This window comes from Salarias fasciatus, chromosome 10, assembly GCF_902148845.1.
Source record: "Salarias fasciatus chromosome 10, fSalaFa1.1, whole genome shotgun sequence".
NCBI lineage: Eukaryota > Metazoa > Chordata > Actinopteri > Blenniiformes > Blenniidae > Salarias > Salarias fasciatus.
Window position 1 is genome coordinate 4,476,827 of NC_043754.1, and position 14,024 is coordinate 4,490,850.

The 14,024-nt window shown below is 45.2% G+C and overlaps 1 protein-coding gene across 2 annotated transcripts in view; it reads left to right on the forward strand.

The window, feature by feature from the left end:
• uvrag (UV radiation resistance associated gene) overlaps positions 1-14,024 on the forward strand; it is a 103,880-nt gene that overhangs the window by 67,571 nt on the left and 22,285 nt on the right. For both annotated transcript variants that reach the window (XM_030101619.1, XM_030101618.1), the window contains exon 14: positions 10,839-10,930. In XM_030101619.1, the coding sequence (XP_029957479.1) occupies positions 10,839-10,930 (92 nt within the window). The remainder of the gene's footprint in view (positions 1-10,838; positions 10,931-14,024) is intronic.

Below are 14,024 nucleotides of genomic sequence, written 5' to 3' on the forward strand. Positions count from 1 at the left end.
AGAGATTGGGTTTTACATTTGAATTTGTTAAGTCAGCTCTAATCTTTCTGCAAATTTTGAAGATTGAGCTTAAAATGTTGTTAAGAAAACTTCTTCACAAGCGTGGTGACTGAAGTTTTCATAGTTCTGGGAGTTTTGGGTGTAAATGATCTGTTACAGTTCAGAAAGAACACACACTGAAAACCACAGAGTTAGAACCATAGATTTTATCGCATTTCTCGTTTATTATGCATGTTTCATTGATATTTATTTTCATTATGTTATAAATGCTTCTGGAGGCAGTTTTGACTTCGAATCAGGGGTGTGAAACATAAGGCCCGTGGGCCAAAACCAGCCTACATGAGGCTCCAATCCAAACCTCCAAGGTTTAAAACAATACTAAAATATTTAAAACGATCCTAAAACGTTACCGTCAGTCACCGTGCAGGATGGAATGCTTTAGTTTTTTGAACTCCACAGACTGGGAACCGTGTAGCTTTCAGTCCCGACCAGCGTTGACTCAGTGGCATCGCTGGAGATTTGTGGCCCCTTCGGAGCCACTAAAAGCTTTACTGCAGCTTTCTCAACACATGTAGCACTTCTCCTCAGCACTAGTAAACCAAACCCGATGGTTCTCCCTTTGTAGTGTCGGAGAAAGTTTCCCTCCTCTCCGTCTTTCTCTCACCTTTTCTCCACACTGTTAATTTCATCGGTGCCTTAACGATCCGGCTCGGCCCGGCGCGGCAGATCGGTCCCAGGCCGCTGAAAGCCGAGCGCCGCTGCTCCCGATGACAGACTCAGATAACGTCATGAACGATTTACCCGCCGCTTTTACTCACTGTCACTTCTCCCCGCGTCGCCGGCCGCCGACGTCTGGCAACATTTGAAAGCTCTGGCCGCCGCACGCTCTCTCGATGGTGTTCAGATCTCGGATTAAGAGTGCGCTTTGATTACAAAGGCATGAACGTGTTCTGTATCTGTTATCCATCAGCAAGTCCAAAAACGAAGGTTTTTTTGTTTTACTTGATTTGATTAGTGTAAACTCACCTCGGCTGTTTAGTTTAGTGAATTATTTGTTCCTTTTCTTTCATGTTTTTGAACATGTTAAATATATTGACTTTAAATCTGTTGTAAATACTCAACAGGACTTCTGTTCTGTTAGTGCTGAATTCATGTACAAGACTTAATACACAAGACAGAAATCTGAAGACCTTAAAAAGCTTTTTTATCACATTGCTTGTCTTAAATCAATCCATCTCTTTATGTATCGACCTACCCATCAATCCTTCGTCAGTCCGTTTTTCCTCCCATCTATCCATTGTTCCGTCATCTTTTGTCAATCTACTGAGCGTGTGCAGAGGAACAGTTTACTGTTTCATTCTTTGCATTTTCCCGCGTCAAACTGGAGCAAGGCCATTTTAAAACGTTTTATTTTTCCCCTGTTTCCATGGAGATGGATTCCGGAGCATTTCGGAAACAGTTATGTATTCCCTCCATGTCCATGGAGACCGAATGTTCTCCAGCAGTTCCGCCTCGCGAGCCGTTTTCAAAAAGTTGCTTTTTCAGTGACTCTGAGGACTGTTGCCGTGTAACCAGACCCCCCCAAACGGAATGTTTCCTGTTTTCACTTGAAAATGTCATCCACTCATTCACCAAGCGCGTCTTCAAGGTGTGGGCTGGCAGAGGAGGAACATGCAAACTGCACTAGGAAAACCCCAAACCGGTCAGGCTGTAGCAGCGAGGCCCCATAATCCACTCTGCCCTGCCTCCCAGCATTTTTAAAATAAAAATTAACACCACATGTCGAGGAAATAATAACCCGATACCTGGTTGGGTTTTTTTTTTTTTTTTTTTTTTTTCTTTGTGGTTTGTCCGCTGAATAGTTTGAAGCCAAACAGTAATTCCTCTCCCCTCCAGACCGCTGCCCTGCCCGGTGTCAGCACTTCACGCTGAGTCGAGGTGTGACGCAGCAAAATGTGGAATGAGAGCTCTAATCTCAGCTCTAATATATCAACCGGAAAAAAAAACTGACGTGCCTTTTTACGGCAGCAATTCTTCAAGCTGTAAATATGTGGGAAGCTATTTTCTGTGGTGAAGCAAAATGCTTTGCGGTGTTTATGAATTCTGATTCCTCGTTTGGCTTGGAGGCCTCACGACGACGGCGACGATGATGATGATGATGATGATGATGACCGTGGCGAGGATTCAAGGCCGGAGCGCTCGAGCTTAAGGGGAGCGAATTTCTCCTGTGAATGAATTATTCGGCTCTAGCCAGACTCAAACAGCTCTTCAGCCCCGCACTGTATATTTAGCGAGACACATGAAAGACCGCGGTGATTAATCAAGTCGGATTTTGCAGCCCCTTGCCGTGCCGCGCCATCGCCGAGGTTTACTCGGGCCCGGATTGCGCCATGTGAGGTTTCACCGCCGGCCAGCGCAGAGCTGCGAACGCAGAACTGGAAAACAGGTCTAAGAGTAAATACACGTCAAATGGCGAGAGAAAGAAGCATTTAAACTTGACATATTATTCCCACATTGTCGTTCTTGTTTAGTTTTTTTTTTTTTTTTCTTCTCCGGATGCCTCAAACCCACATCTGCAGCCATTTTGTTTTGGCCATTTTGCGTGCATCCTGGTCACAATTTCAGCATAATTCATTTAGTGGATGAGTGAAGGCTGTTCAACCTGAGTTTGATTACGCGGCCGGGACGGGCCAGATGGGCGGAATCACTGCAGCAAACATAACGAACCATTTCCAATCCACCAGTGAGCTAGAAAGAGCTGCTCGGAGGGGGGGGGGGGGTTCCGTTTAATGTGGATCGAATCAGGTTGTTGGGCACAAAAAGAGGATAAAATACTGTGACGAAAATTCAAACAGCATCAGAAAATGCAATCTTTCAACATGTCTCCTTGGAAGCTCCCATGTATTTGATAACTGAAGATGACTTTAATGGCTCCAGGAAATAGTTTTTTATGCTTTCTTTTGTCAGCATTGCTGCATTGATCAGATAATTTATTCGACCTAACTTGGTAAAGTCGGGACTAAAACGCAGACGAAAGTATCAGCTTCATTGTTCGTCCCATCTCAAAGTTGATTCCATCATCTTTGGGTTTTTTGACCAAAACAGACACAGTTTGGTTGCTTTAGCTGTTGACCTGGACTCTTTAACAAACAGAATTACTTTCTTGAAAAGGAGGATGATGAATCTGAAAACTTGACCCAGACCCTTAAATCTGAGTCTAAACACTCAAATCTATCGACCTACCAATGAAAGTCACGAATAAACCTTTAGGATTGAGGGAAGAAGGTAGCACTAAACTCACACGCACACACACGTATGTGTACGGTTTGATTACAAAAACAAGCCATAGCCAACTCATCGCCTGACATGCTTCCGTGTAAACGGACTTTGTTTTCAAATCATCAACTTTTCTGAAATCAAAATGAAAAAAAAAAAAAACAATTTTTACTTGGCAACAGTCTCCTGTAGTTAGTTTCATAGTTTTCTTTGACGTGCAAATCTAATTTCCGTAACCTTGGAGTAGAAAAAGCACCGGATCTAAACCCCAGGCTGAGACCCAGGAGTCTGAACTGCGCCAGATCTGCTACTTTTGCTCTGATCTGTTTATTTTTAAGGTTGAGGTGACCGAAGAGTCAACAGGGTTTTTATTTTCTGCCTTGAAGAAAATTTGTTTGAATATTACTTTGCCTTGAATTTCACTTTAATTTTATTCCTGTTTTCACGGCCGGCTGAGGATTTGCTGCAGTTGATCTTCTAAACTTGCTCAAGGAAGATGAGGCTGATTCAGTTTGCCTCTTCATTAAGTTCAGTCGCTGTAAAGAAGGAAAACTATAGCTTTATGTGCATTTGATTTATTTTTGTGTTGTTTAATAATTGAATTCCCATAGTACACAATAAAAATGGCAGGATTGTAGCCGGGTTGTGGTTGCTTTTATAAGAGCTGAAGTGTGAAAGTTGTGGTGAAATTGACTGCAACTTTTTATTACTTTTCATTACAAGTAGAAAGTTCAGGCTTTTTGACACATTTTAAAGGCTGTCACTAGAATTGTAATTTCATTATGGGTTCTGGTTCACTTGTAAGGCCCGAGATTGAAAGTAATCACTTTCCAGCCTCGCGTTCAAAGAGACGGTCAAGCAGCATTATGCCGCTTTGTGTTCCAGGTTTGGAGTGAAAATAAATACGCAGTCAAACATAAAAGCGGCCCAGATCTGGGTTCGGCCGCAAAAGATAACGCTAACGCCGTAATTCTTTTGGACGAGTCAAACTGTGTACGGAAACGTCAAAACAACAGATCAGACGGAAATCTGCGCTCGCGTAAACACGGCGCTCCGACGTTTGAGCCGCATCCCCCCATCGAAGTGAACACAAACACGCTGTTTATTTGCTCACAGCTGCAATGATCGAACCGTTGGCCACAACAGATCTACTGGCAAACGAAAAGACGGGCTCCACATGTGTGTGTGTGTGTGTGTGTGTGGCTTACAAGCAAAAGCGAGAGGTAATTGGACGGACACGCCACTGTGCCGAGCTGGGTGATGGCGGGAATCAGAGCGTCTTTAACAGGAAGGTTAAAAAAAAAAAACCTTCACCTGCAGCCGGCGCCCGTAGTGTGGCGGTCTTCATCTGGAAACCGAAAAGAAACGCCGCCTGTGTGGCTTTCAAGCACCGGCCAGGCGTCTCCAGACGACACTTTCGATGCCCAAAAGCTGCTCTAATGAGCCGGAAGACTGTCGGTTATTGACCATTTTACTGCACGTCTCGCACATAATTGCAGATATTAAAACGTGCGAGGCGCTGCCCGGGTGCCGCACCACCCATGTTTGTGCACGCGGAGGTAGGTAAATACATCACGAGCCAAACGTCTCTTCGGCCAGTTTTAATAGCAATAAAAAGCGGGATTGTGCACTTGTTTGGCGTGCAGGTCACTGTTTGCGTTGGCTTCACCTTCCACAGCGCAGCAGGCGGGCTTTATAGCGTTTCTTGGCAAGGTCAGCAAAAACGATGTTGGAAGGAACTGTTCCATTACCGTGCAGCGAATGAGTCCACACCCGCGGCTCTCATTTCAGTTTCACATATCATTCGGCTCTCATAATCTCATTCCTCTCTGCATGTTGTGTTTTCATATGAAAAGCCTCTCGTGTGAGAGCTGTTCACAAATCAGTCACTTTTAACTAGAAGAGGCAGCGGCCCGAAAACCGGTCGGTGGCGGGTTATCTCCCAGAGCGCCACTTCTCCTCTGTGTGCGTCCCTGCTGAAGTGTCCGTCCACAGTCTGACCGGAGGAGGGAGGAACACCTGGTTCGCCCCGCTGGAGCGAGCTGTCATAAGACCTAATGAGCTCCCTGATTGGCTCCCCCAGGGAGCATGTAAAGCCCCTCCATTCTGTTTCTATTTTTAACCCCAGCGGAGAAAAGGCATGCTGATTATACTTCAGGGGTGATCGTCAGTGATGCAGGTCAGACATGTGTGGCTTTTATTTTGAGACTTTGAACCTCTCCAGATGAAACGTCCCATTGTCTAAAATTTCCTCCTCTTGCCCATCTCCAGTAAGAAAAAAAAAAAAAAGAAAAAGTCTTGTAATGTATGAGCTTGGAGCGTGAAAGACAGGAAGGGAGAGATGCTTTATTACCTGGGCCACCCTACTGCACCACATCACCAGCAATCAGCTTCAAGGTTCTCCACAGCCCGCCCACCTTCGCCGTCCGACGTGAAGGTGATTGGGAGTGACACACCCGGGGAAACGGTAATGCGTGGCATAAGAGAGGCTGTATTTGTTTAGCCTCTGTGCAGAGCTCAGGGCAAACAAGCAGGCTGTGGCTGAATGACGGGAGGCACGTACTGTAAACCCCCTCATTCCCGTCCGCCCTGCCTCGGTGTGTGTGTGTGTGTGTGTGTGTGTGTGTGTGTGTGTGTGTGTGTGTGTGTGTGTGTGTGTGTGTGTGTGTGTGTGTGTGTGTGTGTGTGTGTGTGTGTGTGGTCAGGGCTCCAGTGGATTGGCAGCGCGGGGGCTGCGTTCGGCGCTGCATTCTTCAACGCCGCCGAAGCTTCATCCTGTGACGGATGAGGATGAGCCCGTATGCGATGAGGCCCGACCGAGCGATCGCCCGCCGTGTGCGCTGCGCTCGGAGTGGCTTTTGTTGCGCAGGTAAACAGGAAAAGGGCGTGTCCAGACACAAAGCCGCGAGCCGCCGCGAAGGAGACCCGGCCGGATCCATTTCACCATGTCATCATGTGAAACGGCCCCGGTGGGTGTCCCCGCTCGGCCCGCCTCTCGCCTTTCAGCCGTCCTCAATGGGCCCTGGGAATTTCTCACCACGATCTGGTTTGCCCCTGTACAAAGAAGCCTGTGGCCTGCTTGAAATCGCACGCAAACACACACATATACACTCTAACACACACACACATGCGCACAAGCCCAAAAATGATCTCCGCCATTCATCACCGGGACGTATGAAAGGGAAACTGGGAATGACAGGCCGTCTCCAGTGGACTGATTGGGAGCTATTTGCATGATCTGGTCCGAGCTGCTGACACGGTAACCCCGGGGAGAGTTTTTTTTTCAGGCTCAAATGCTGCGCTCCGCGGAGATCAAACCATTGCCCTGGTTTTTTTTTTTTTTTTTGTTTAGTGTCAGTTTGGACTTGCGGACCAGAATCTAAACCTTCCCTCTCGGCTGTTTGTTTCCATCCCACGGGGCGAAGCTTTCATGCCCCCGGCAGAAGGAAGTGACGCCCAGCTCCCCGCCGTCCAGCTGCCTCGCACTTCTCCTCCTCTTCTCTCCTCTTCCTCCAGATGTCACGGCCTGGTCACTGATGTTTTTCTATTTGTTTTAAGTATGCAGAGAACAAGCGAGCATGCTGACATTCGCATACTTGTCTGTCTGCGTCAGGACATCGGCCACAAAAACAGACAGATATACACACAAACAAGGCACTCCGAGGAGAAACTTAATGCAACTTCAAAAAAGGGAATAAGGCAAACACTTAAGGTCGATATATTGACTTTGATTTTATTGAGGTAGTTTTATTGCACAGCTCTTCACTCCACTGCCGTTTACACACACAGCCTGAAGGGCTTTTGCTCCCCTTTGGCAGATCTGGCAGAACCAAGAACAAACCTACAGATGTTTGTTATTATGATGCCAGGATTCTTAAAAAAATGTTGATTCAAAACTTATTTTTGCACTTTTTAGGGTATTTTGGAGTTTTAGACACACCCCAAGTGTTTAGGTTTTGTTTAATTTTTCTCAATATAGACATGAGTAAATCGATTTTCAACAGCTCTTAGTGGCGTTCTCTGAGATCACACCGGATATTGGGGTCTTCAATAAAACCTTCTGGAATGGAGGAAAAAAAATCCAGATTTTCACTTTAATAATATACATTTCACAGGTGATTTACTGTTAAAATTTGTCCACAGTGTTGCGATGGGAATTGTTCCAGCTCACATAGTTGGCATTACCACATTGAGAAAACACATCGTCATCATGTGTCTGCTGCGTAACATCAATTCTACTTATAATCTGAAAATCAAACTTAATGGGGTTTTGATTCAAAGACATTCCTCACAGGTGTATAAAAGGCTCCAACATGTGCGTCTTTACATCCTCCTCTAGCTTTAATCTCTCACATCGAGCTCCATGGTAATGAAGAGCACCCGGGGCAAGTCCCTGACGTCACCCATCACCCTCTTGTCTTCACCCAGATCCAGTTTCTCATGGTCGGATCTCTTCACATCCCTGGAAACAATGGGAGGCGCGCATACAGATGCACGCTCATGCTCTTTGTCTTCCCCACATACACTCGGACATACAGGCGTGTAATGTGACATAGGGCTCCTGTCAGACATGCAGCGCAGCTACAACACACACTTCAGAGCACCGGCCAAGTCGTGGGAGTCTTTTGTTACGGCTTCAGACTGAGAGGGAAAGCATACAGCCTGTCTGATGAACGCCTTTGCCGTTTCCTGATATTTATTCTTCGCTCATGTTTGATCCTCGGTTTATCCTTTCGAGACGGCAAATTTGAGATTTCCATGACATCAGAAGTTTCCTTTTTTTAGCAATTGGTCACAGAAAAGCAAGCCTGCACCTTTCTCGGCGTTGCTTTGCTTTTTCTGTGTCTAAACTGGTGGTGTTATTGATCTTGGCCTTCTGTTTCAAACCCAGTCCCACCGTTCTTTGGTCAGACCTTGAGGTTTGCTTCCTCTGAGCTATGAAAGGATCCCTGTGTTGTTCTCGGAGGTTTTGGGCCGTTCCATCACCAGCTGGGTTTGGAGGCGACACCCTATGTGTCCGACTCCCTCGATCTGAGCTGCTCCTGATTAAAAACCTCCCTCCGATACTGTTGTTTCTGCGGCTCCCCGAACAGACAGGCACCGGCTGAGGGTTTGAGCCGAGCACACATTGGAGCATTGATGCAGACACGTGAACGCTATGCTGCATGTCACACACACATGCCACTGTGCCGCTCATACCGTTCAGTCTGCACATGAATCTGGAAGCCGTTTCGAGAGCAAGTAGGATTTATTCATTTTATGTTGACTAGAAATGCGAGACTTGCACATGTGGCCTGTGTGACCTCTCCCGGCTTGACCTTTTGTGTAAATGCTTTTATGCCCCTTCTCTCACCATGAATCAAGTTTCAGTGGTGCCTCAATGCTACTGGTGATCAGTCTTCCAAAGTCCTAATCTGTTAATAAGTGAAGCACATTCAATCCAGCTTTGCTCTGTTTGCAAGAAGTTAAAATCTTCTGGCATTTTCAGTTTCATACTAATTAAAGTTCATTTTTCACACTGGGTTTCACTGTAGTGCTCTTCACCATGTGGCGGCATTTATTTAACATCCTGTACAACATTGCGGTGGAACACAAGCAGAACACAGTTTACCACCAGAAGCGCCACAAGATTATCTCATTGTTCAAGCCTGGAATTTCAGAGTGTTGAGTTTCCACAAGACGTAGCGAACATGGCGATCTGCCGCGACGCCGAGCTGCAGTAACCACTCGTGGTTTCGTCACGACATTATTGGAGCCCTTGTCTGTCCACCCAACAACCTGAGATATTTACTTGGGTGGAAGGCTGGCCGCAGCCTGGTCAGGTCACACAGAGAGAGAGAGAGAGAGAGAGAGAGAGAGACACACACACACACACACACACACACACACACACACACACACACACACACACACACACACGCACACACGCACACACGCACACACGCACACACACACACACGCACACACGCACACACACACACAGTGCACATGTTCACATTCATGGGCAGTTTGAACTCTGTCCACTCAGAGATAGAATTGCATTTGTTTACAAAAACTACAAAAGTGTATCCATACCAGGCCCGTACTGAAAAACAAACTTAGCACATTTAGGTTTGGATTAAAAAACAGAGGATGTGAAGGAAATTAACATAAGTCACAGGGAGAACATGCAAACTCACAGAGGCCTCACTGGGTAAAAAGCTAATTTAGTGACAATGTAAAGTGACAGAGCTAATAAATCACAGCCTTGAGTTCCTAGAAGTGAAAGTAAATTAAACTGCAGCAGATGCCTTAACCAGTTGCAGCTATTGTATTCTTATTATCAGAACAACTTTATTTTAGCATTTATCGTTGCGCATTTATATTCCAGTTCAGTTCCAGTAACTGAAAAGGTACAAAAAAAATACATAGTGGTCTGAAATTTTAATCTTGGACTTGAAGCTTGCTTTAGTGGACAGATTGTTCATCAAACCAAGATATTTATTAACCTCAAAAATGAATAATTTGCAGGTTCAAGCACTTTCCTAGCAAAATTTTTGAACAGTTTACATTGCAGGCTGTCTCCATATTGTTTTTTTTCAGCACTGCTGACTTTTTTTTGTCCTGTTAATGGCATTCGAAAGATCCTAAAAGTCACTAAATATATACTCATTTTACATTTCAAGTGCCCTGTCATATATAAATAAGCAGCATGCTATCCAGAGTGAGTGGGCTGTTCGTCACATGAGTCCCTTATCTTCACCCAAAGCGTCTGCGTGTGTCTATTTATTAAAAAAAAAGGAAACGGAGTGGTTTCTGTAGCACCCGAGTGGAAGCAGAACAGATGTCAGCTGGTGCAGGCAGCGTGTGTGACAGCGGGGCCTCTGAGATATACGCTGGACGTGCGTCTGATGCTCCTCTGCTGCTCTGTGATATAGGTTAAATAAACTCTCCGGGACAAGAGTTGGCTTGCTGTGACATGGCTCATCTGCTGGAGGAGACATTTCTGGCACTGGAGCTACAGTTTCAAGGTGGCCCTGTAGTTTTTTTTTTTGTTTTTTTTTTCCTTCCCTTCAATGGATTCACTTCTGTCGTGGTGAAATTAAGCGTTGTGCTGCAACGGACAGACGTTCGAAGGCCATACTCCGAAGTGGGTCTAGTAAAGAGGGATGTGGACGGATGGTGGGAGAATGTAATGAGGTCTCCGATGCACTCCCTGCCCCATTTCTTCCAGATGTTTTAGCAGCTTGTTTGGTTTGTCTTGCCACCCGCATCTCATCTCCTGTCTTTCCACACACCTTCCATATTAGTGCACACGCCTGTTATCAGGGAAAGGTGCCCGTTGTGTGTCCAGATGAGTAATAGGCTGAAGGCAAGAATAGAAATGTGTCACGGCGAAAGAATGTGGTCTCCGGCCTCTTTTGTAGGTGATACTTCTTTTTTCTCCTCCAAACATGCAGAATGTGCACACGTGTTAAGGTGATACGCAGACGTGCTAACCCCGACACACACTCACTCACATACGTGCAGCGTGGTAGGTTGTTTGAGGTTGGTGATGCAGTGTGTGTTCTCTTGTCCCGCAGCTGAGATATCAGCATGGCCTGACCACACCGGACCTGCAGCAGACGCTACCCAACCTGAAGAACTTCCTGGAACACGGCCTGATGGTGCGATGGTAAGAATGAGAAGGACGCCGTGCACCGCATAAACATTCCCGTAGCGCCACATTAAAGGAGTACGAGTGACGGTGACCCACCGCACAACAACAGATCCAGATCCTGCTGATCAGGACCAGCGTCTTCAAAACGACTGGGCCAGGAGCGACGCGTTACAGTTTGAAGTTGAAGCAGATTTTCTCTGAGACAAAATGACTCTGAAGGGACTCTGTCCTTGAAATTAAAAAAAAAAAAAAAAAAAATCCAGCAGAGCTTCTCTTGGGGTGCGGTTCCCTGCTCTCCCTGAGTCTGGTCTGAAAGTCTGGTTTGCACATTGGTATTTTTAACACCGAACCAAAACATGTAAACACAACACATGCTGGACAGCTGCTGTGAGGTATATGCCCCAATATAGCGTCCAGAACTGTCCTGTGTGCTGCGAAAGCTGCAATTCAGTGCATGTAGGGAGTATTTCAGTCAGGTGTCTGCTGCAGCTGTGTGTTTATTTAAAAGGATAGACCCTTTCAGTTGTATCATCTCTTTTTGTAGGGTACATGGTACAATAAAGAGTGATAGATGGACAACACATCACAAACCTACAGTCTGTTATAAACTGTTAAATAGAGCAAGAAGCTGAACCCCAACCTACTCCCAATGACTGAGAACAGTGATATTAATCTTATTATATTGATTCTCGATATGATCAAATTCTTGGGTTTGATCGTTTGGATGGTGTCATCGGCATAGAGTCAGACATGACATTTAAAGTTAACAGGAATTTATTTGTCACTATAGAACTCTATGGCACACCTCTCTGTTGGATCAAAAGATCTACATAGTTTGCAAGTTTTCAGTTGCGAATACAAGTGTTGGAACCTCAGAGCAGAATATCATCTGTCTGAATCAAATGCTTCAGCAATCTGACTATAGTCTGCTCCTGTCCCCTGACCCGCCTTTCGAAACCTTTTGAAATGTTAGAAACAGTCAAAACACAGCAAAATTCATCCTTTACTTACATCATTGAACCATTTACGTCCCATGTTTGGATATTTTAAAGCTGTTTGGTCCTTCTTGCATTTGCAAATTTGACTCGGAATGATCCAGGATTGAGTGTGTCTCCACATATCCATAAATAGATCACGAAAGCTGTGAGCACGACCTTCCAACAGGCCCATCATACAGAAGTTAATTCAATTCAATTCAGTTTCATTTGTGTAGCAGCAGTTCCAACAACAGGTTGTTTATTTCCCCTTCAGAAAGTGCAGTACAGTTGAGTCGTCTGTCCAAAGGACCTTTCATCCCGCTGACGCATTGTAAACATGCTTGGAAAAATCAGACTAGCCTTGCACAAGGCTTCAAGCAGCCTGAAATGAAGTATTTCCACAGCAGCAGTATGAATCCATCCTGCTGGTCAGCAGAACCTTTCTGTGTTGAGTTTGCATGTTTTCCCTTTGGAATTCTGTAGTGAAGCTTTGGACAAAACCCAAGCAGACAGAGAGGTATTTCTTAGGGTGAGGAGTAACTTTGTTATGGATGTGAATGCGTGCCGTGAGAGACTTCCCATCATGAGTTTTTTCTCCAGCGAAAACTCACCGGCACACCAGACATTCCTAGTTTCAGAAATAAGCCAGTTATTTGCAATAAATTGCAAATGTGTGATATATTTGTTTTGAATGAAGCAGGCAAATCTTATTGAGGTCAGTGACCTATTTTTTTTTTTTTAGACAGGATACCGTGTTGTGCAATTGTTTCAGGCAGTTAAAGTAAAACCACAAAACATAAATCAGGTGGTTTCTTTTAACATCAGTTAGTTATACTCGCACACATTTCTTTTTGCTGCTTGGCAGGCAGGCCGTTCCAAGCATCTTGGAGGATTTCTTCTAGGAATTTACTCTTCCTCTGCATCTCCTCTTTGTCTTTGTAAAAATCCCAGACTGAATCCATTATCAGCCCTTTGCAGGAGACTGCAGGACTTCCTCTCCTGCCATGGAGTGCACAATATCAACCAAGGCTCAGTCACCAAACTTTAACATCTCTACTTTACATTAACATGTAAAATAGCTAAAACATTTGCACAATGTTTTGCTCAAGTCGTTGAATCCACAGCAATCTGTACATCTTGTTCCGAGCAACAATCACGTATTGAAACTTCCTGCTAAGAAATGATCAAATAGAAGCATTTCCGCAATATTTTGGACAAAAATGTAAAAGATTACTATTAGTAAAAGTTGAATATGGTCTACTTTACCTTTTAATGGTGTCCCATCTCTGCACATCATCAGTCCCCCACATTTTAAAAGCTTGATGAGATCTGCAGCCGCCACTCGGTCCTGCTTAGATGTCTCCGCCGCCATGGCCTGTGAGTAACCCTTCACTAAAACCTGCGAGTCGGTCTGCGTCGGGCCTCAGCTCCACTGCCCTATAAAAGAGAAAGCGGCCTTTGATCTCCCCTCCTCTACCAGGGTCAGCAAAGGGGAAAATGTGTATTACACACATTAATTGAATAATCTTTTGTTTTTGAAAGGAAAGAAGGCATGAAAAGCCCGAGCTCTAGAATCAGCTCTCCACTGCCCCTCCTGCTTAATGGGAAGTGGAAGGGCCCAGAGATAGAGGAGATGAAAGCCCGGGCCCGCTCACCCCTGAGCTGTGTGCATGTGTGTGTTAGTGTGGAACTTTTTAAAGAAGTGAAGGTGGGAGTGTAAGAGTCGTGCAGCGGTTTCCCACAGCCGCACTCCTGCTCCGCTATGAGACCGCAGGGACAAAAGCTGCTCTGTGCTGAGAGAACCAGACTGCCACAAACACACCGTGGGCACCAGAAGATAAAGAGCGACCAGACTATGTCATACTCAGTGGAAAAAAACTCCCAGTCTCAAGGCTGATATCAAGACTTTAAACCCCGTTTACACGACTATGTTCATCAGGTGGAAAAGAAACATTTTCATTGTATTTTGGGGTCCATTCTGCCTTTTCTGTATAAATTGACATCGTTTTCAAACGTTACCATGTCAACCTAAAACTTCTCTGAAACAAAAATGGGAAAATGTTGTGTTTTCACTTGCATTATCATACAAGTGAGGCCTCATTCTCACATTAATGCTTACATTGCATTAATGT